The 20,671-nt window shown below is 39.1% G+C and overlaps 1 protein-coding gene across 17 annotated transcripts in view; it reads left to right on the forward strand.

Annotated features, from left to right (window-relative positions):
• LOC6039967 (unconventional myosin-XVIIIa) overlaps positions 1 to 20,671 on the forward strand; it is a 120,483-nt gene that overhangs the window by 18,802 nt on the left and 81,010 nt on the right. For 16 of the 17 annotated variants that reach the window (XR_005277214.1, XR_005277215.1, XM_038253467.1 and 13 more), the window contains exons 7-8: positions 20,034 to 20,408; positions 20,471 to 20,657. Coding sequence is in view for 15 of the 17 variants with exons in the window: in XM_038253467.1 (XP_038109395.1) it covers positions 20,034 to 20,408; positions 20,471 to 20,657 (562 nt within the window). In the remaining 2 variants the exon portion in view is untranslated. Of the gene's footprint in view, positions 1 to 13,916; positions 15,010 to 20,033; positions 20,409 to 20,470; positions 20,658 to 20,671 lie in introns of those variants that run through there. The other variant, XM_038253463.1, reaches the window with a different exon arrangement.

Here is a 20,671-nt window from a genome sequence, read left to right on the forward strand (position 1 = left end):
TCAACTTTAGACAGAATTCAGTTTAATTGAGAAGAATCTGAGAAATAGTAAAATCCGTAAAAAATCACTTTGACCCAATCTCATCCCTCAGACCCAATGTCACCCCCACTGACGGTACTAACAACCCCTGAAAATTTCAGGCAGATTGGTAAGGTCGATGCGAGATGGGTATGCTTTGCTCGTGGACTCGCTCTTAAGTGTTATTTATGCACTTTTTGGAAGCTGGATCCCAGATATTTTGATGAAAACGTTGTCCGGATCTATCATGCGACCTGTCGTTGGATAGGTAATCACCTTTCCAACGAGTTCAAAAGATTGGAGATCTGACAACCCTATCAAAATTTGTAAGAACCTAAGTGCCTTGAATTATGACTACCCAATCTGATGAATAATGAGTCACATTGATAGAACACTAGAATGTTCACCCTTTTGTGTCTATTTTAGATAGCATTACCCTTTGAAGGTGAGGCAGGCACCAACCACCTAAAGGGTGGATCAAGTAACATTTTTAAAATTTGAAATCAACTTTGAACTCAAAAAATTTAACAACTGAGTATGATACTCGCGTTCCGTTCTCACAAAAGCGTGCGTCGCTGTTACACAAAGATTGCCGCAGTATAGAAAACACCGTTCAAAGGCGTCCACTGCAGTGCAGCTCTTGAAGCTCCGTGATCATCATCATCATCGTCGTCGTCGTCATTTTTCTTATTCGACTTTGGGGATCTGTTGCGACCGCCTCGCAGTCGCGCTAAACCAGAAGTATGGTGCAATAGAGTTGCCAGAATTTGTGGTTGCGAGGTTATGATTTGCATGTGTTACATTTTCTCAAAATAATTCAAATGTCATAATTATGAAAATTATTTCATGTTTTTTAATGTTTACATTACGATTTTACATAAAAAGACAAATTGTGAACGTTTCTATGCATGGTCTCCAAAATTTACTGAGCATGAATCCCATATATCGATGCCTCTGCGATCTATTATACTACAATCCAGACTCGATTTTCAAATTTTTGATTGTTGAGTTTGAGTATGTATGACCCATAAACTACGCCAAAAAAAATTGTTATGATTCGGTTATCCGAAGTCCAATATAAACCTTCGGATAATCGAGTCTGGGCTGAGGCATCGATATAGGCTTGGCTGATGGTTGAATGGGATTTAGTCTGTATATACGGAGCTTTTTAATTTCGGCCCTTTTTTAAGGCTGTTATTCTTTTTTTTCTAAAATAGATATTGGATATGGTCCCTTGAAACTATTTGTGCTTTCAGTCTGAGTGCTATTTCCTCCCGATAGGCGGATGCGCATCTGAAACCTTTTTTGATCGTTTAAATTCACGTTTGTTCTGGGAACCCTAACATTCACGTATGCATAATGTTTTGGTTCATTATTCCGCCTAACGTTTTTTCTTTCCTCGCGCAACAACACCAACAACTCCACCACAGATTTTGATCCTCTCGCGTAGCGTAGTCGTCGTCGTCGCGCACGATAGGTGGCATACGCAAACAAGCAGCAGCAGCAGCAGCAGTCGAGCCCCGGCCTATCAACGGAGTAGGCTGTGGAGTCAGTTAAGCTTGAACTTCGGAACGTGCTGGATTGTGGACGCGCGCGTTCGCTCAGCTGACTGCTTGGCCTGCTGTGTTGGTACCTACTTCTTGAGATCGCGCGCGGAGGGTGGGTGCGTTTAGTAGTTGCGGTGCGTGGACGTGTGCGAGCGCGCGGGACGCGTGGGACTTGGACGAGGTCGGTTCGAAATGCGCGAGGTCATTTTGCGAATGTGGGCAGCAGATCGATCGAACTGAGTGCTTTAAAGTGGTGACAAAACTTGTCCCTATGGCTTTTGGATTTGGTCGCGCTGGAGACTACAAGAGTAACAACAAAAACAACAGAAGAAAAAAGAGCTTAGCGTGGAGGTTGAGAAGAATTTACGAGTGATTGTGCAATGGCTTGCTTTCAATGGACGGACAGAACTCCGCATGATCTGGGTGTCATTCAATGTAAAGTCTGCTGAGTGCGTTGGATTAGTTGGAGCATTTTTTTTAATCCAGATCAATCCTTTCTCTTTCGATCGCTTGCCAGACCGTGAACGATGATTGTGAATTTGCGTGATGATGATGTATTGTGGTGCTTGGAGTCGATGAGTTCAACCATGAAAGGAAAAGTGCTTTGCCGGATGCAAAGTGTAGTGGAATAAAACGTGTTAATTGTCCTCGTAGCCACCAGAGATTGCCACCTGAAGATAAGAGAATCGTCGCAATTATTTCGGTTATTTACATCTGCATAGCTGCCACGTCAAAATGGGGGAACACGAAAATTTCAGCCGTTGAGCAACACATGTCGATAATTGTTTTCTAGCGGTGATTGAGTTTGTGCGTTGGTTGGTCGGTTGATGTGCTGGAAGTTGCGCGTCGCCTGATCGCAAGCCATTGACCGGCCAAAGCGGCAAACCAATTGGCTCCTCCACGGTGAATGTGCCTATGTTGATTGATATGGTCAGCAGCGATAGCAGCACCCTCCTTAAGCAGAGCCGCTGTATGCTCCGCATGTATTATTATTATTATTATATAGTTGGCGGCAAATTGTGTGAGTGTTTGTGGAACCAGCATTAGCATAAATAATTGCACCGCCTTATAATCAGCCCCGCGACACAAAACGTGTGAGGCAATGAAAAAAAAGTTCCTGCCAGATTCCAATCTATCACCCCCATCAAACCGGTATCGGTACTGGCTAACTGACTGAGTCTCAACTCGGCTGTTTGCAGAGAAGACTTCTAAGTAGCTGTTGAGTGGTGCTAGAAGGTGGCGACTTGATAAGGCTCGATGTCCGTTGAATCATTCGGCGAGGACCTCCCATGTTGCGGAGAGATTGAGCAATGTACATTTTTATGCCTGGAAGTGTTTGGCATTTGATTGATGATTAGGGATAATAGTTTTCCAGCGTCAGGGCGTATGAGGATTCGAACCTCTTTCCCTTTATTTCTAATAATCTGAAAAATTGTAGAATGATTGCTTATTTGTGATTATAAAACACCCAAATACCAATCTTTCTAAATTTGGTTCATTTGATCCCCGAAAACGAAACTATTGGCACTACGCCCCCCGGGGCATGGCCTTCCTCTAACGTGGGATTTCTGCTCCAGCGCCTCTGACGAGACAGGAGAAACCGGGACCGACGTTTTACCGTAATCTGGGGCGAATCGGGACTACAGCCTGAATAGGGACAGCCGTTTTTAGAGCACTTAAAGCTTTTAAATTTGGAAATGGATGTACACATTTTGTTGGTCTGAGTCTGTTCTATCCGAAACCAACCAGAAAAATCAAAATATTGTGCTCCAACATGGTTAAAACTGCTGTCCCAATTCGCCCCATGTGTCCCGCTTGACCCCAGTTTACGGTACTTCACCATCCGATAGAAGCTCAGTGGATAAGGCGGGAATCGAACCCGCGTCTCATAGCATCATCGGGATCGGCAGCCGAAGCCGCTACCCCTGCGCCACGAGACCCATTTGATCCCCATTTTAGTTAAATTTGAGTGATTGATTGCCTGATACACATCGAAAAGCTAGTTTTCAATATTTCATCACTGCCCTTTTAGCCGCCATCTTGGATTACAATTTCCCAAATCATTCTAGAACAATTTTGGGGTAATGTTTGAGTTCAACGGCCCAAAAAAAGGCAAAAAAAAAATCCGGCAAAAAAAAATCCGTCGTGAAACTACTTACTTTCCCTGTCATTCTCAAACGACGAAACAGCCTACTTTTCTCTACCAAAAATAACAGAATCGAATAGTAAACAAATTCAACAATTTCAACAATTTCAAAACAAATACTGAAATGTACTAGTTGAACTTTTCAGCACTAGTTTGGAAAAATAATACATTTCATTTTTTTTTATTTTAACGATTCATTTACTAAATTTTTGGACATTTGACTTTTAATCCTGTTCAAAGGGTGATTTTCGATATTACAAATAATGGTGTATGGAACTCGTTTCAAAACTTTTTTTTCAGCACCCGTCGTATTCATCCAACTAGGTTAACCTTTTTGGATAAATGTTCGACACGTGCTTCGTTCTGCAACTTTTTGCATAAACTACTATTTGAGATTTCATTATGCAACATTATGCATAGTGATTTTATCCGAAAAAATAGTGTCAAAGGAGGTGTTGAAAATTAGGGTGGTTTAAGATTAGGTTGTTTTATGCCTTAGTTTGAATTTTCGAAAAATACTAATTTTGGGTTTCAGAATTATGAAAATAAGAACGTATTTTTTTCTAAAACTTAACTGTGAACATAAACTTCTACGTTAAAAGAACATATTTCTGTAATTCCGAAAAACGCTTCTTGAATGGAATTTTATGTCAAATAATCATGTGTTTGGTAAATTCACCGTTCAAAAAAAAAAAAAAAAATGAAAAAACTTACTTTTTGCAATTCCGTCGTGAAACTACTTACTTTTCCTGTCATTCTTGAACGACGAAATAGCCTACTTTTCTGTACCAAAAATAACAGAAGCGAACAGCAACACTTTTCAAAATAAATGCTGAAAAGTTCTACTTTTCAGCACTCAAATGGGTGCTGAAAAGTTGAACTTTTCAGCACTTGTTTCGAAAAGTAACACTTTTCAACATTTTTTGATTTCAACGATTTATTGACAAAATACATGAAAATATGACATAAAATTTCACTCAGTGTGTGTTTTTTGGAATTGCAAAAAATGTTGTATGGAACTCGATGCAAAACTTGAATTTTTCAGCACTCTTCGTATTTATCCAACTCGGTGAACCTCGTTGGATAAATGTACGACTCATGCTGAAAACATTCTCTTTTTGCAACTTGTTGCATAATAGTAGTTTATGCAACAAGTTGCAAAAAGAGGATTTTTTCAGCACAAGTCGTTTATTTATTCAACGAGGTTCACCGAGTTGGATAAATACGAAGAGTGCTGAAAAAATCAAGTTTTGCAACGAGTTCCATACAACATTTTTTGCAATTCCAAAAAACACACACTGAGTGAAATTTTATGTCAAATTTTCATGTATTTTGTCAATAAATTGTTTAAATCAAAAAAATGTTGAAAAGTGTTACTTTTCGAAACAAGTGCAGAAAAGTTCAACTTTTCAGCACCCATTTGAGTGCTGAAAAGTAGAACTTTTCAGCATTTATTTTGAAAAGTGTTGCTGTTTGAAGTGTACGGACTCGGACTAATTAATGCACGCGTTTACTATTAACTAAAACTTTATTAATTATAAGAAGGGTTTACAATTTGGACTTTACACGACGACGGTCGGCAGGGAAAGAGATCGACTCGAGATCTGCTCGTGCTCTCCAGGCCTTGTGCTATAAAAGCTATTGTAAGTACCTGAAATATCACTACCTACTGACAATTAGGTTTCTTCTACTGGCACTACTTTTATAGTAAACGAGGGATACTACATCTCTCCCACGACAAACTAAGACTCACCAAAGTTTCCGGATAACTTTTTGAGTGACTACTGACGACTGACGACATTATGGAACGTTTCACTTGACTCCAGATCTGGTTATTTTTTCTTGCTAGCATTTTGACGACGACTTGACTTTGACGACTACTACTGACGACTCGACCTTGAATTTCTTTTGAAACTAAGACTATTGTTTCTTCTTCGACTCACTTACTTCCGAGCACATGTTCAGACGAAGTACTTCCACGCTTTCTGACAACTCTGCAACGCGGCGATCCTCGTTTCGGCGGTCATCAGTTTCCGAACCAGATTGCTCAGACTCACCTTCGCAGTATCTAGAGATGTGGCCTTTCCTTCCACACGTGTAGCATTTCCAGTCACGCGCCGGACACATTGCTGGGTTATGATGACGTCCACACCGGAAGCATGGTCCGAAACCACGACTGTTACTCACCTGACCATCGCCTCTCCTTCCGCCCGTGGACTGTTGACCACTTACCTTTTGAACTCTCGCAAACCTTACCTCGGACTGGCTCGACATTTCCTTGTTCTGGTTCAGGGCGGCCTCGTAGCTCCGAGCAATGCTGCAAGCCTTGTCGAAGGTCAAGCCGAACTCCGTCAGCAGCTTCTTCCGCAGGTTCTCGTCGTTGACCCCCACGACGAACTGGTCCCGCAGAGCATCGGACAGGAAAGTCCCGAACTCACACGACTGTGCTTTAGCTTTGAGGTTAACCACGAACTCCGCGATTGTTTGGGATGCGAGCTGTTCACACTTCCCGAAGGCGTATCGCTCCGAAACCACGTTTGTCGTCGGTGCTAGGTGCGCCTTGAACAGTTCAACCAACGCACTGTACGTCTTCTTACGGGGACTATCGGGAGCACACAACCTTGTGGCCAAAGTGTACAGACTTGGACCGGCAACCGTAAACATCACTGGCACTTTTAACTCTTCCGAAGTTTCATTGACCATGAAAAACATCTCCAGACTGTTCTGGTACTCGTCCCAGTCTTCACCAACCACAAACTGTTCGATTTGTCCAAACATACCAGTCCGGATGACCGGGGCTTGGCTACCTTCAGCTGTTGGTTCCTCTTTCGGCGGCATGTTTCTAGGTTATGTTCACCGCACCAAGTGTTCACTTGCCGGACGTTTTATCACTTTTTGCACACGCGACAACCAAAATAATCAAAACTTACTTACGACTCACTTCGTTTATCCTCGTCGCCAAGTTGAAGTGTACGGACTCGGACTAATTAATGCACGCGTTTACTATTAACTAAAACTTTATTAATTATAAGAAGGGTTTACAATTTGGACTTTACACGACGACGGTCGGCAGGGAAAGAGATCGACTCGAGATCTGCTAGTGCTCTCCAGGCCTTGTGCTATAAAAGCTATTGTAAGTACCTGAAATATCACTACCTACTGACAATTAGGTTTCTTCTACTGGCACTACTTTTATAGTAAACGAGGGATACTACACTGTTCGCTTCTGTTATTTTTGGTACAGAAAAGTAGGCTATTTCGTCGTTCAAGAATGACAGGAAAAGTAAGTAGTTTCACGACGGAATTGCAAAAACTACTATTTCGAAACAAGTGTTGAAATGTTCAACTTTTCAGTATGAAAGGTATTAATTACCGTAAACTGGGGTCAATCGGGGCACATGGGGCGAATTGGGACAGCCATTTTAACCAAGTTGAAGCACAATATTTTGATTTTTCTGGTTGGTTTTGGTTAGGACAGACTCAGACCAACAAAATGTGTACATCCATTTCCAAATTTAAAAGCTTTAAGTGCTCCTAAACTGCTGTCCCTATTCAGACTGTAGTCCCGATTCGCCCCAGATTACGGTATCCATTTTGTTATTGTCGGTAGGGATAATTAGGTCGTTTCGTTTCTCCAGAAGGAAGGAAAAGTTGATAGTTTTACAGCAGAATAGCAAAAAAACCTGGTGCTGAACAGTTGAACTTTTCAACACTACTATCGAAAAGTAAAATTTTTCAATAATTTTTGTTTTGTTCGGTGAATTTACTTAACACATGGATGTTTGACATGAAATTCCATTTAAAAATCGTTTTTCGAATGCACAAAAAAGTTGTAAGCAACGCGTTGCAAAACTTGATTTTTTTCAGCACTCGTCGTATTTATCCAACTTGGGCGAATGTACGATTCGTGCTAAAAAAATGATTCCTTTAATTCTTTTACGCAGAAAAATTAGGCATATTTGAATCAACAAAACATTTTGTTGATTTGAAAATCTAGATTTTTGTTGAATCAACGGTAAACGTCAAAGCAAATTATTCAAAACAACAAAAGATTTTTGTGGAATTGAGAAAATCAAGGTTTGTTTCAACGCAAAATCGGCGTTGATTATATTCAACAAAAATTTTGTTGAAACAAACCTCGTACAGGCTGATTCTACAAAGATTTTTCTGCGTGTTTAACAATCAGATGTTGGTCCTATTTGGCATAAAAACATAAAAAAGTATAGCATAAAAAAGTGAAGTTTCAAACAATTATTTTTTTTCATCTTTTTTCAACAGATTACGGTATCAACAAAATTTATTCCGGAACTTGAATTATACTTGCTCAGCAACTGTCAAATGGATCACGATCTACCCAATATCCAAGTACAGATCAGATCAAATCAATTAGAATTGATTGCTTCTCCTCTAGCAAGAACTCTAACTGGAGGTACTTACTACACTTCTCAGAGAATAAAAACTCTATTACTACTCGCGTATGATTCCAAAGAGGCAAAAACCGTATCTTCTAGCCGACATTACTGATCTATAATTAGCCCGGCTTTTGCCCCAAGAGGGGTAACGTATAGCTGTTTGGTTATTAATTAGGTCTGGCGGCGGCGTGGCAACCTCCAGCCGAACCGAGGTGGCGGTAATCTTTGACTCTCACATGCTCTACAGTTAGCCCCAATTGCCCCATGCATGCACCCACCACCCACCAATGAACGTTCTGTGTGAAAGCGAAACAGTTAGAATGAATACTGCTTTTCACACTTTGTAGGCCACTGCAAAGCGCGCATAAATCAGAGAGAAAAGAGTTAAGCCGCACTGCCGAAAAAGCTGTGTTCTCATTTTCATTGTTGGAATGGGCTTTGTCCGGCTGTGAAGAGGCTTGCTCTGGAGAACGATAGATTCAAAAATGCGGGCTTTAATTATATTCATTTAAAGAATTTGATTAAATTGCTCATCAATTGGCGAAACATTCAGTCAAACAACTTTTACTGGTCGAGTCTTGAATTGGCAAATAAAAACTAGATTTATGCACAAAAAGGTTCAACAATCTGTTTCAAAGACATGCGATTGCATAAATTGTGTGTTCATTTGCGTGAATTTTTGCTTCCATAACATTGCTTGAATCGCAATCACTTTCGCGAAACTCCCGCTCACTTTTTTTCGGCTCAGTACCACCGCGAATCGCTGCTGGTTGCCACTTGTTGTTGTTGTTTGTTGCAAATTCATTTTTTAGCCATCATGCCACTTCATCTCCGATGATATCAAAACTGCAAATTACGATCGATTCGCTGCAGAGCTCTGTCTGTACCCACTATTTGTTGCCTGCCAAACCCACAATTGCTCGCCCATCATCGTCGATCGAGTTCAAACAACTCTGGCCAAAACCACAACAACTGCTGGAACGATGGCCAGCGATGGATTATGAAATTCAAAATTAACTGACCAACCAACCAGACTTAGCCCCCGCACTCGTGCGCTTAGTCGGTCGTTTAGTTGAGCCGGGCTTCGCTTGAACGCTCACTAATGGATATTAATTTCTTCAATCTGTCGATATTAAAAGGGGCTTTGTTTTACTTTTTACATGGTTTTTAACTACGTCAAGATACTCGGGCAATAGGCATAGAGGAAAATGTGTCGTCGCGGTTTTTTTTGCGATCGAACACAATTCAGAGAGCTTGTGTTGAGAATATCGATGAGTTAGAATGGATGAATCGTCAATAACATCAGTATGTACATGGATGAAATAATAAAATACATAGTGATTTAACCTTTTGAATATTTTTTCATACACAAACATACACAAAACACTTTCATATTATTACTGAGCAGAATTGTTCGGAAAACTAAAGTGACGATAACTTTTTCGTTCTTTTTAAGGCCAGTGCAAATATTTTCCAAAGTCCCCCTTCACAATCGGCCCGAAAAGTCACAACCCCCGTTTAGTAATAACTTTATTCCGATGCACCACAAAAACATTCCTATTCTTTCGCTAAACATGTTTTCGTCGATACAAACATATTTTGACTTAGACTTTTTTTGGCTTGTTATTTCAATTTTTGTGTTCCCACCCCCTCAACATTGGTCAGAGAAGGCGTAGATTGTAAAAAAAAAATTGGATTGGCAGCATCAACTTTTTACTGGAGAAAAAAAATCGAAAAAACTCCTGCAAGGTTAGATTTTTTAGACACCTTATCCGTGAACCACCCGAATTTTATTTTATGAACTCAGCAAAACTCCAAAACTGCACAATTTTTTGGATTTTTTTTTACAAATTACCACTTAATTTTGCAATCTGCAATTATTTTAACTTCGAAATGATTGAACTGCCCATGTTCACATAAATGTCACATATGAGCAGTTCTCTACGGAATCGGTCTTTTTTCTTTAATTTTAATTTTTGTATTATTTAATCCGGCTGAAACGTTTTTGGTGCCTTCGGTATGCCCAAAGAAGCCATTTTGCATCATTCGTTTGTCCATATAATTTTCCATACAAATTTGGCAGCTGTCCATACAAAAATGATATGTGAAAATTCAAAAATCTGTATCTTTTGAAGGAATTTTTTGATCGATCACCAAGTCTTCGGCAAAGTTGTAGGTATGGATATGGACTACACTGAAAAAAATGATGCACGGTAAAAAAAATTTGGTGGTTTTTTATTTAACTTTTGTGTCACTAAAACTTGAATTGCAAAAAAACACTATTTTTATTATTTTTTTATATATGTTTTAGAGGACATAAAATGCCAACTTTTCAGACATTTCCAGAATGGGCAAAAAATCTTTGACCGAGTTATGATTTTTTGAATCAATACAGATTTTTTAAAAAAATCAAAAATTAATCGCAAAAATTTTTCAACTTCATTTTTCGATTTAAAATCGAATTTGCAATCAAAAAGTACTTTACTGAACTTTATCAAAAGTGATGCGATCTTTTCGAATACAATATTTTCAAAAAAATTAAATCAAGACTAACATTTAAAATGGGCGTAATATTGAATGTTTGGCCCGTTTGAAATGTTAGTCTTGATTTTAAATTTTTGAAAATATTTTTTCCAAGATATCAAAAAATTCCACGAATGTTTCATTTTTTAACATTGTAAATCGGACCTATAGTTGCTGAGATATCGACATTAGAAAATGGTGGGTTGTTTGGGTATTACTTAGAAAACATCAATTTTTCTGTTTTCAACCTTTGCATGGCAATATCTCAGCAACTATGGGTCGAATCAACAAAGTTCAATAAAGCAAAATATAGAGAATTTTCTCAGCTCTTCAAAAATATTTTTTTTCAAAGGTGGGCAAACATGGGCACTAATTGAAAAAAAATGAAAAACTGCGACTATTTTCAAAAAAGTTACCTAAAAAGGGTTATAACTTGAAAACGGTGCACTTTATCAAAAATTCACTAAAGTAGGGTAGGGTAGTCATCAATGAGACACTTTTGGTTTTCAACTTTCAACGATTTTTCTAATTTTTTCATCAGCATTTTTTAATGAGCTTTTAGTTGCATTATCTTTCTTTTAATGTGTTCTAACATTGACCAAAATATGAGATCGATCTGACGTCCACAGCCAGAGTTATTCAACTGTCTCATTGTAGACGCACTTGGCAGGAACAATGAGACAGCTGGGGAACAATGAGACACTAGGGTGTAATATCAAAATCTATTTTCCAGCACAGCACTTTTTCAGTTCCTTTTGAGGTCCTAAACAACTCCCCAAAGTTTGGGACCGATTGGTTTAGTCCTCACTTTGCGCAAAGCGATTCAATTTTCCATATAAATTTGTATGAGGAAAACCATTTTTTTGGATTTTGATATTTATCAAATCCACGTTTCATGTTATATCAAAACCGGACTCATATTCGGATGCTCTGGAATGTCCTCTACAACTTTGCCGAAGAGAGTATGGTGCTAACTTGCTCCTGAGAGAAGATATAGCGTCCTCAAAACTCGTCTAAAACGTGATTTTCGAGTAAAAATCACGTTTTAGACGAGTTTTGAAAACGTTGTATCTTTTTTTAGGGGCAAGCTAGCACCATACTCTCTTCGGCAAAGTTGTAGAGGACATTCCAGAGCATCCGAATATGAGTCCGGTTTTGATATAACATGAAACGTGGATTTGATAAATATCAAAATCCAAAAAAATGGTTTTCCTCATACAAATTTATATGGAAAATTGAATCGCTTTGCGCAAAGTGAGGACTAAACCAATCGGTCCCAAACTTTGGGGAGTTGTTTAGGACTCCAGAAGGAACTAAAAAAGTGCTGTGCTCACTAAATTTGGACAACTTTATTTTTTTCCATACAACCATATTACACCCTAATGAGACACTCTACGGAAATCAACATTTTTCTAGCAAAACATCATGTTTTTGTATTGTTCCATTGCAGGTTGCCTGCCTTGAACATTTTAGAGCAATTTTGCCAACATGAAACTTTTATTAACAAAATTTACACTAAAAAGTATTTAAATTTTAAAAAATCCATACATTAATACCAAATAACTTTGTATTTTTGGTTAAATGAAGTTTAAACTCTATAAATATACCAAAAATCACTTTTAATTCATGTTTAGAAAGATTTCCATCGATTTTGAAAAGTTTATTGAAGAAAAATCAAATTGTCTCATTGTTACCCATGGGCTGAAATGAGTGGGGAACAATGAGACAGCCCTGGATCCTGAGTATATTCTAAATTTTGGCCAAACCTAATGAAAGGACATTGTAGCCCAACTCAATCCCTATGGAACGTCGAAAGAAATTTGAAGAAATATTAGTTTCGGTGTAAATGGCAGCCTACGAGCGAAAAAAATATTTTTTGTCCATAATTTACTTTTACACCCCAGAATCAAACATTTATGAATAACTTGTCAAGGGAGCGTCCATAACCAAAGCCACTATTATGGCAGACGTGTATCCAGTAGACACACCTTTCCCCCAAATATGAGCCTGATTGGTTGAAACTACGACTTGTGAGAGCCATTTTATCATTGTTCCCCGTGTCTCATTGATGACTACTCTACCCTACTTTTTGATTGCAAATTCGATTTTACATCGAAAAATAAAGTTGAAAAATTTTTGCGACCAATATACGATTTTTTGAAAAAATCTGTACTGATCCAAAAAATCATAACTCGGTCAAAGATTTTTTGCCCATTCTGGAAATTTCTGAAAAGTTGGCATTTTATGTCCTCTAAAACATATCAAAAAATTAAAAAAAAAATGGTGTTTTTTGAAAATCAAGTTTTAGTGACAAAAAGTTAAATAAAAAATCACCAATTTTTTTTTACCGTGTATAGATTTTTTCAGTGTAGTCCATATCCATACCTACAGCTTTGCCGAAGACACCAAATCGATTAAAAAATTCCTTCAAAAGATACAGATTTTTGAATTTTCACATATCATTTTTGTATGGACAGCTGCCAAATTTGTATGGAAAATTATATGGACAAACTAATTATGCAAAATGGCTTCTTTGGGCATACCGAAGGCACCAAAAAAGTTTCAGCCGGATTAAAAAATACAAAAAAAAATCGAATGACCGAAATCTCAGAGAATTGCTCATATGTATCTGGTCTATTTTGATTTTCCTAATGGAATAGAATGTATGTCGGCTTAACAATACAACAAACTTACAATTTTTTTAATATTGGGAAACCTCGTTGGGCAATTTTAAGATTTTAGCTGAACAAAATATTGTTTAGCATCTTGAGCTTATTTTTTTTATTTGGAGTTGTGGCACTGGATTTATTTCGGAATTTATGGTGATTTGTCAAGAAATAACTGTATTTACGTAAATTTTTCGAAAGGTGTACAAACTTTTTTCCACCTTTTTTGATTTTTGTAATAGTATTTGCTGTAGAACCTTTTATAGGAGTTATCTTTTCATTAGCTTTTTGTAGCAAAATGTTCGGTCTGAGTTTCCGAACAAAACGGAGTACTAAGTTTCTATCAAACTTTAAATTGTTTGCATGTTACATCACAAAATGTGCATAGTGCCCAAGGGGTGTAAATACTTTTTTTTACACACAGTATGAAGCATTCAGGAAACTTATGCTTCAAAAAAAGTTAGGCTGAGATTCGACCGTTACATCCGAGAAACCTATTTTAATTTAAAAGCACCACAATACAAATCATGCGCAAAATCCACTTTTGAAAATATTGGAAGTCTTCAATTTTGTTTAGATGAGTGTTTCATTAAAAAAAATGTAAATAGTAAAATGAAGTGCAAGAAAAGCGACGTGAAAAGTGCGTGAGTGCGTGAAAGTAAGTCAACATGTCGATGCACCAGTTCCAGCGCAGTTTTGAGCAATCTCTGCGCTCGTCCTATGGCAGTGGCCCAGTAATAACAACGTCTGTGCTTACGCCGGTGAAGAAGGAAATCCATCGAGGATGTACCGGCAAGGCGCACGCTTGTGGCACGTTGAAAACGCTAAAACACACACCGGTCACGGATCGTTCCTTCCGGAAGGGCAGTTTCAGTTCAGACACGATCAGTGACACGAGCTCGGAGATTTCCCAGCAAAATTCTACCGACCGACAAACATCGAATGAAGTGAAACCGGCTGCACGAAAGCTACGACTGGTGCCCTCCTTTCGGCGGAAAACGACTGATAACATTCCGTCGCCGGAAGAAATTACCCACAAATCTAAACGACTCAAGGTCCGAGGTCGCCTCTACAGTGATGGGGACAAGAGTGACAAATCGTCTTCGGATGGGAAGAAGCAAGAACTGCCACCACAGCCACAACCGCCAAAACAGCACCACAACAGGCTGCAACATAGTCAAAGTTTTCACCTGCATAACCGACGACCCAGCGATAGTCCGGGATCGCCCTTGTTGACCGCCCGTTACAAACTACAACACCTGACCTGCTCAACGACGGTGGGCAGTAGCAATGGGGTCACCTCAACCGGCAGCGGTAGCAAATCGAACGGAATGCTCATGAGATCCGTTGTGCAGAGGCGTTCCAGTAATCCAGCTGACTCTGTACACCACAACAACAACAACAACAACCACCAACACATGAATGGCAGATCAAATCTGATCCCGGCTTCTGCTGCTGCTGCTCCTCCCCTGGAACGCACCAACGGGAACGCAACCGGGGCGGGGTCGGGGACGGGGGCAACAGCAGCAGTAGTCACTACAGTCAACGCCAACGGCGCAGGGTTTAGTCGAGCCCTGAGAAATTCTTTCCGCAACCGGCTCAACAGCGTGCAGTGGAGGAGTGTGTGGGAGCACTCGTTCAGCGTCAAACCCGGCGGTGGAGTCTACAAGACTTTTGATAAATTAATTTCCTCAAAGGTAAATTGAAATGTGTTTCATACAAAATATGTTGAAAGGTAAATCAACGGTATGGGGACAAACCCACATCTTGGCTTGTGTGGTTGAAAACAAAGCTAGATTTTGCAGAGTTGATAGCCTAGATTCTTCGAACTTTTTAAGGCCATTAATCATTTTCAGTGAAAATTGATCATCACTATAAAATCTAGAGTTTTATTTGAAAAGGTCATATAAACATATGAAACACAATAGCTTAAGTTGGTACAAATTTTATTTAAAGTTTTTGTCTCCCCCTTTCAAATCGGGCTGAAAATCAAGAGGAGAAAAATATTTTTTCAAAAAACTTCCAAATTTCAATGCAAATTTAAGTGCTATCACCTGAAAGTTATTTAAAATGCATTCCCTTGTTTAAAACTATGGTTTGTTATTTCATTTTTTATATTTTTTATTTTTTTTTGTCCCCCCTCGACCCCGGTCAGAGCCGAGGGACAAACACTTTTAAACTATTTGCATCAGCCTTATAGGGCCCCTAAAAAAAAAAAACTCTAGCAATGCTCTGTATCTGTAATTTTGTTCTAAACCATATGGGTCCCAAAATTTATACTTGACAATCATTGTTTAATAAATATTTTCATAAATTTACAAAGAATAAGAAAATCGTTACCAAAAGGTATCAGCATGAGTCGGGAACTATTCTAAACATTTTGTAGAAGGAATTTTGTCAATATATTGTCAGGAAAGCGAAATTTATATCATCGAACGCAAACTCATGTCAATCATAAAAATCGTCACCTTAACATTTTTTTTTTGAAATTTAATATGTCTTTATTGAACTTTCTTATAATAATTACATTTCATTTACATTCTAAGTGGTATGGCTTAATGCTCTTCATCTTTGTTGTATTTTTCGTTTTATTATTAACTGTTCACATTTATTTATTTACTTCAAATTGTTTTACATTTTTGCATTGAATCGAATACATTTGGGTATAAAAGAAAAAAAATAACTTTAACAATTAATCCTAACTTAAAACTAAAATAGTAAATTCATTGAAATATTCAAAATCATTAGAACGAGTAGACTACGAACTGTATTTTAAGATAAATTTCTCCAAGCGTTCTTACTTGTTCCGCACGAGTTTTGCAACCACGCAGTGTTGTTGTCATCTCGATGAAAATGTTCAGAAGTTCTTGTGGTGAAAACAGGTCACTACTGCCTTCACCCGTTGATACTGGTTGGTTTTCCTTCGGTTGCTGACTGAAACCTGGAGGTGTTGTATTCTCTGCAACTTTTGGCCGCTGATTCAACGGCAATGGCTGCAGATTTGGAACCACTCGAACAGATCCCGCTCCAGGTGACGCCAAAGCAGGAAAATCCACGTCAGTGAATGCTGGTGGTGTTTGCGACGATTTGGTTGGTGCCTCGTCATCGCTTGCTGCCGAATTTTTACAAACTCAGCTAGTTTTGGGCAGCTTCGATTCTTGGTAGAATGGTCGCCGCCGCAATTGAAACATTTCGCTTCGATGTTCTCGATGATTGTTTCGCAAGCTTGAGTTTTGTGCTCACCTCCGCAGGTTGCACAACGACTCTTGATGAAACAGTTCCTTCCACCCACGGATACGTCACGACTGTCATCAACATACAAAGCGAGTGAAGTCAAAATCGAACCAAGATCGAACCAAGTTTTTGCAGCGAGGTTTTTGAAAATGTTGTATGCACATGAATTGCAAAAATAAAAACTTTTTTTTAATCACCAAGTTTTTTTTTCAAGCGATTTACATTTAATTTCAGATTTCTAGAGTTTTTTTTTTTTTTTTGAAAAGGACCAATAAACTATTGTCTTTCATTTGTTTATAGGACCTTATAAAAAAACTCTAGATTTGAACTTTAATTAATATTCAAATAACTTGTAGCAAACTAGTAAAATTGGAATTCTAAATTTAAGTAGGGGAAAATGCTAAATTCAATGTTCCAAAATTTTATCAGCGTTTGTTAAATTCGATTCTAACCAAAATTTTAAATGAAACAACCTGGTTTGAAGGCCTAGCAAATCACATTTTAGAACAGGATGCAATGAATAATCATCGAAATATGTTGATCAAACTCGTGGTTGAATTATGTTTAAATGTTAAATTAACTGAGTATTCTTAAAATGTAATTGAATTTAAACCAACAGTCAGGTGAGTCAGGTAGAATCTTACCTTGCTAATTTTGTTTCAAAGAAACTGAATATATTTAATTTTTAGTTTAATGTTACGTGTTGTTCTAGTACAACTTTGTTTATCGGTCTTATAAATAATAAATGAGGAAATCTGTACGTAATACTTGTCATTTGATTAAAAATATAAGCAAAAGATGATGAAAACTAAAAATTTATTAATTTGAAGATAAAAGCTTATTAATTTGTTTCATACAACTTTTTCAAAAACTCCACGTAAACAACATTGACAGCGCCTCTGGCGGTGACTTCGGGAAAGTGCATGCCTGTCAGATCCCTGCTTCCACCATGCCCAAACTGCAAGCAGTTCGAACATTGCGTCACGTCACGGTGCACTGGACGATAACGGTCCCAAGTCACGATGATGTTGAAAATTGCCCAAACTGCCTTCAGCTCAGACGGCGTTGTCGTTCCTTTCTTGAGATGAACCAGGTACAGTTGATCACGATACTTGATGTCTTTGCACAACATCAAGTATCGTGATTAGCTCGTCATCTTGAAGACTTCGATCACGTTCAACTTCAGAGATTTGAGCTCTTCTTTCAACACATTCACATCCATGTCGTACAGGCCTCGGAGGACCTGTTTCATGGGGCGTTTACCTGGATCGTCATGGCTGTAGTATTCGATCTTAGTGTTGTTCAGGAAATCCCGAACGTAGTTGTAATCCTTTCTGGCAGGTAGCAGAATTTTGAGTCCATCAGCACATAAGCGTAAAGCACCAGATTTGATAAACACGGTCAGCCACTTTCGCACCGAATCCGATGACGTAGTTTTCACAAAAATGGGTGGCAACTTTTCCCGTCGTTCAAATACTTCCTTCTCGCTCACGTCCACAGGGAGGGTAGCGAACTGGTTTCCAGACGAATTTCGAGCGTCCTTGCTCAAACTGCCTGACTTTGCAGGTAGCGCTTCGGCAGTCTTTAGCTTCTTCAAATCTGCCGATCCTGTTGGAGAGGACCGCCTCTTTTTCTTGCCGTGAGGCATTTTAGCACTTTTTAGCACTTTCCAGGAGCTAATATCGAGGAATACCTCACTGATTGGTGGTCCAGAAGGGAATCAACACCTTAACAATTGTTTTTTTATAACTTATTGAATTGTTTATTAGTCAAACTTTTGTAGACAATGCTTCTTACATGCGAGTCATTTTTCTATTGTACATATTTTTTCTTAGTTCTAATTTCGACATGCCAAAATTTGTGTACTATTATATTAAGATGTAACCAAAATGACTTTTTAGCTGTCATTCAGGGGCTGGTTCCGATGGGCGTACTGAGCCCAAATCCCAAATATGAGCTTGATTGCGCATGTTTTGATCTATATAACATTGAAGTTTGGAGCACCCTGGAGCTCGTTACAGAAAAATCGTCCGCGGCAAAAATTTCTCGGGGAAGGGTATTTGAAAGACTTTTCCAATGAGTCTAAAACATCGAAGATCTGACAACCCTATCAAAAGTGTCGTTTATACACTTTTTCGAGGCCGAACTCAGATATTTCGATGTAAATGGTGTCCGGATCTGTCCTGCGACCCATCGTTGGATGCGTAATCAAAATACATTTCCAATGACTAAAATAGATTGAAAATCTGACAACTCTTTCAAAAGTATATTATTGTGAGGAAGGCACCAACCGCCTTATGATGAGTTAAGTAACGTTTTTTTTTTCTTTACCAAAATAAATAGTTTGAGAAGGACCCCTTTTTTAATTCATTGGAATTGAGGTTATGAAATTGGATCAATGGGAATAATCTTCCACATTTTAATATCTTTAACTTGGCTTTGCGTCCCACACACGCGAATACACTGTCTTCGTGTCGGTATATCAATCAATCGGTAAAACACCGAGACGAGATTGTCGTGATTCTGAAAATTATGAGTCTCAACACAATCATCCCATTGAGTTTCACGATGGAGCAGTGTGCAGTTCTTTGCAGTATGTTGATAGTTTCCTCGCGGGTTTCCCAGATATAATTTACTTGTGCACTAGCTAGCTAGCCGGTAATTACCCGATTGCCATTTGCAACAACTGCCCAAAGCGCTATATCGTTGCATTCTTCTGCTTAGAAGGTGATATTTCCATGTTCGGCTGGAAGAACAACGTTCAATAAAATAGTCACCTCTCCCACTGAGATGATGTTTCGTCAATCAATGTGTAATCCCATTTTACAAGTTTTATGACAAATAATTTAATGTTGTGGATAGTAGATAGGTGTTTACGATGTATAATGAATTGCTCTTTAGATTTGTTTTTGATCCGAGCTTCATTTATTCAAAATTTATCTCAGTTCTTCTACAACTCCGCACCGCAAACAGAACATGAATCATTGTTTGCTGCATTGATGTGGCCTATGATGCGTTTTCTGTACGCTCTTTAACCGGCCGCAGACGACGACGACAGACACAAATAATTTAATTTATTTAAATATTTTCCGTATTCCTGTTTACGTGTACGTACGTTGCGTATGTGCTGCTGCTGCTATAGTTGAAACCGTGCGGACTGCGAGCACGGAGAGTTCATGCACTTTTCTGGTTCTTAGTCACATTTACGGGACTGGGACTGGGACTCTGGGAATGGTCCGTCATCGCACGGGGCCAGCTGTTGCGTACGTTTGTTGATGCGGCGTAACCTATTTGAGCTATTTTTATGGAAAATGCCTCGATGCATAAAAGTAGCGAGCTGCGCGACATGGAATCTTTTATTTTCCGGCATGAAACATAATATTGTGCTATTTTCGCTCGGAAATAGCTGTTTATTTTGAGTTTTGGATTTCCATGAACAGAACAAAAAAGCTTTTAGTAATGCGATGTAATTTTTTCCATCTTCCAGATCAAGTCCAATTTTCAATGCAACGAAGACCAGGAAAATGGTCACGAGTCTGGCGAAAAGGTGTGGCTCATCCACCGAGGAGGTTTTACGGCGGCCTCCAAATTGCCCCAAAGTATTATTTCCGACCCGGGCAAAACGCTGGTTCAGCTCGAGCACAATGGCGAAAATTTGAGCGTGGACGACGACGACGTTGAAAAGGCGAACCCGGAATCGCTCGATCTGGTGGAGGACATCTGCCAGCTGAGGCACCTGAACGAGGCATCCGTACTGCACGTTCTGCGGCAACGCTACGCGAGCAATCTGATCCACACGCGGGCTGGTCCGGTACTCATGGTGGTCAATCCGATGGCACCGCTTTCGCTCTACTCGGAGAAGGTATGGTCCACCCCACAAGTCATGCCTCTATACATATCTTAAAATGTTTCGTTGTATTTTAGGTCGTGTCAATGTTCCGCGGATGTAAAACGGAAGATATGCCACCGCATGTCTTTTCGCTGGCCCAGACCGCGTACCGGACAATGCTGGAAACGCGTCGCGACCAAAGTCTTGTTTTTATGGGCCGTTCCGGATCGGGCAAAACCACCAGCTTTAAGCACGCCCTGTACTACTTGGCCTTAGCAGCAGGTAAGTTGTGGCTA

The sequence above is a fragment of the Culex quinquefasciatus genome, chromosome 2, assembly GCF_015732765.1.
Source record: "Culex quinquefasciatus strain JHB chromosome 2, VPISU_Cqui_1.0_pri_paternal, whole genome shotgun sequence".
Taxonomy (NCBI): Eukaryota; Metazoa; Arthropoda; class Insecta; order Diptera; family Culicidae; genus Culex; species Culex quinquefasciatus.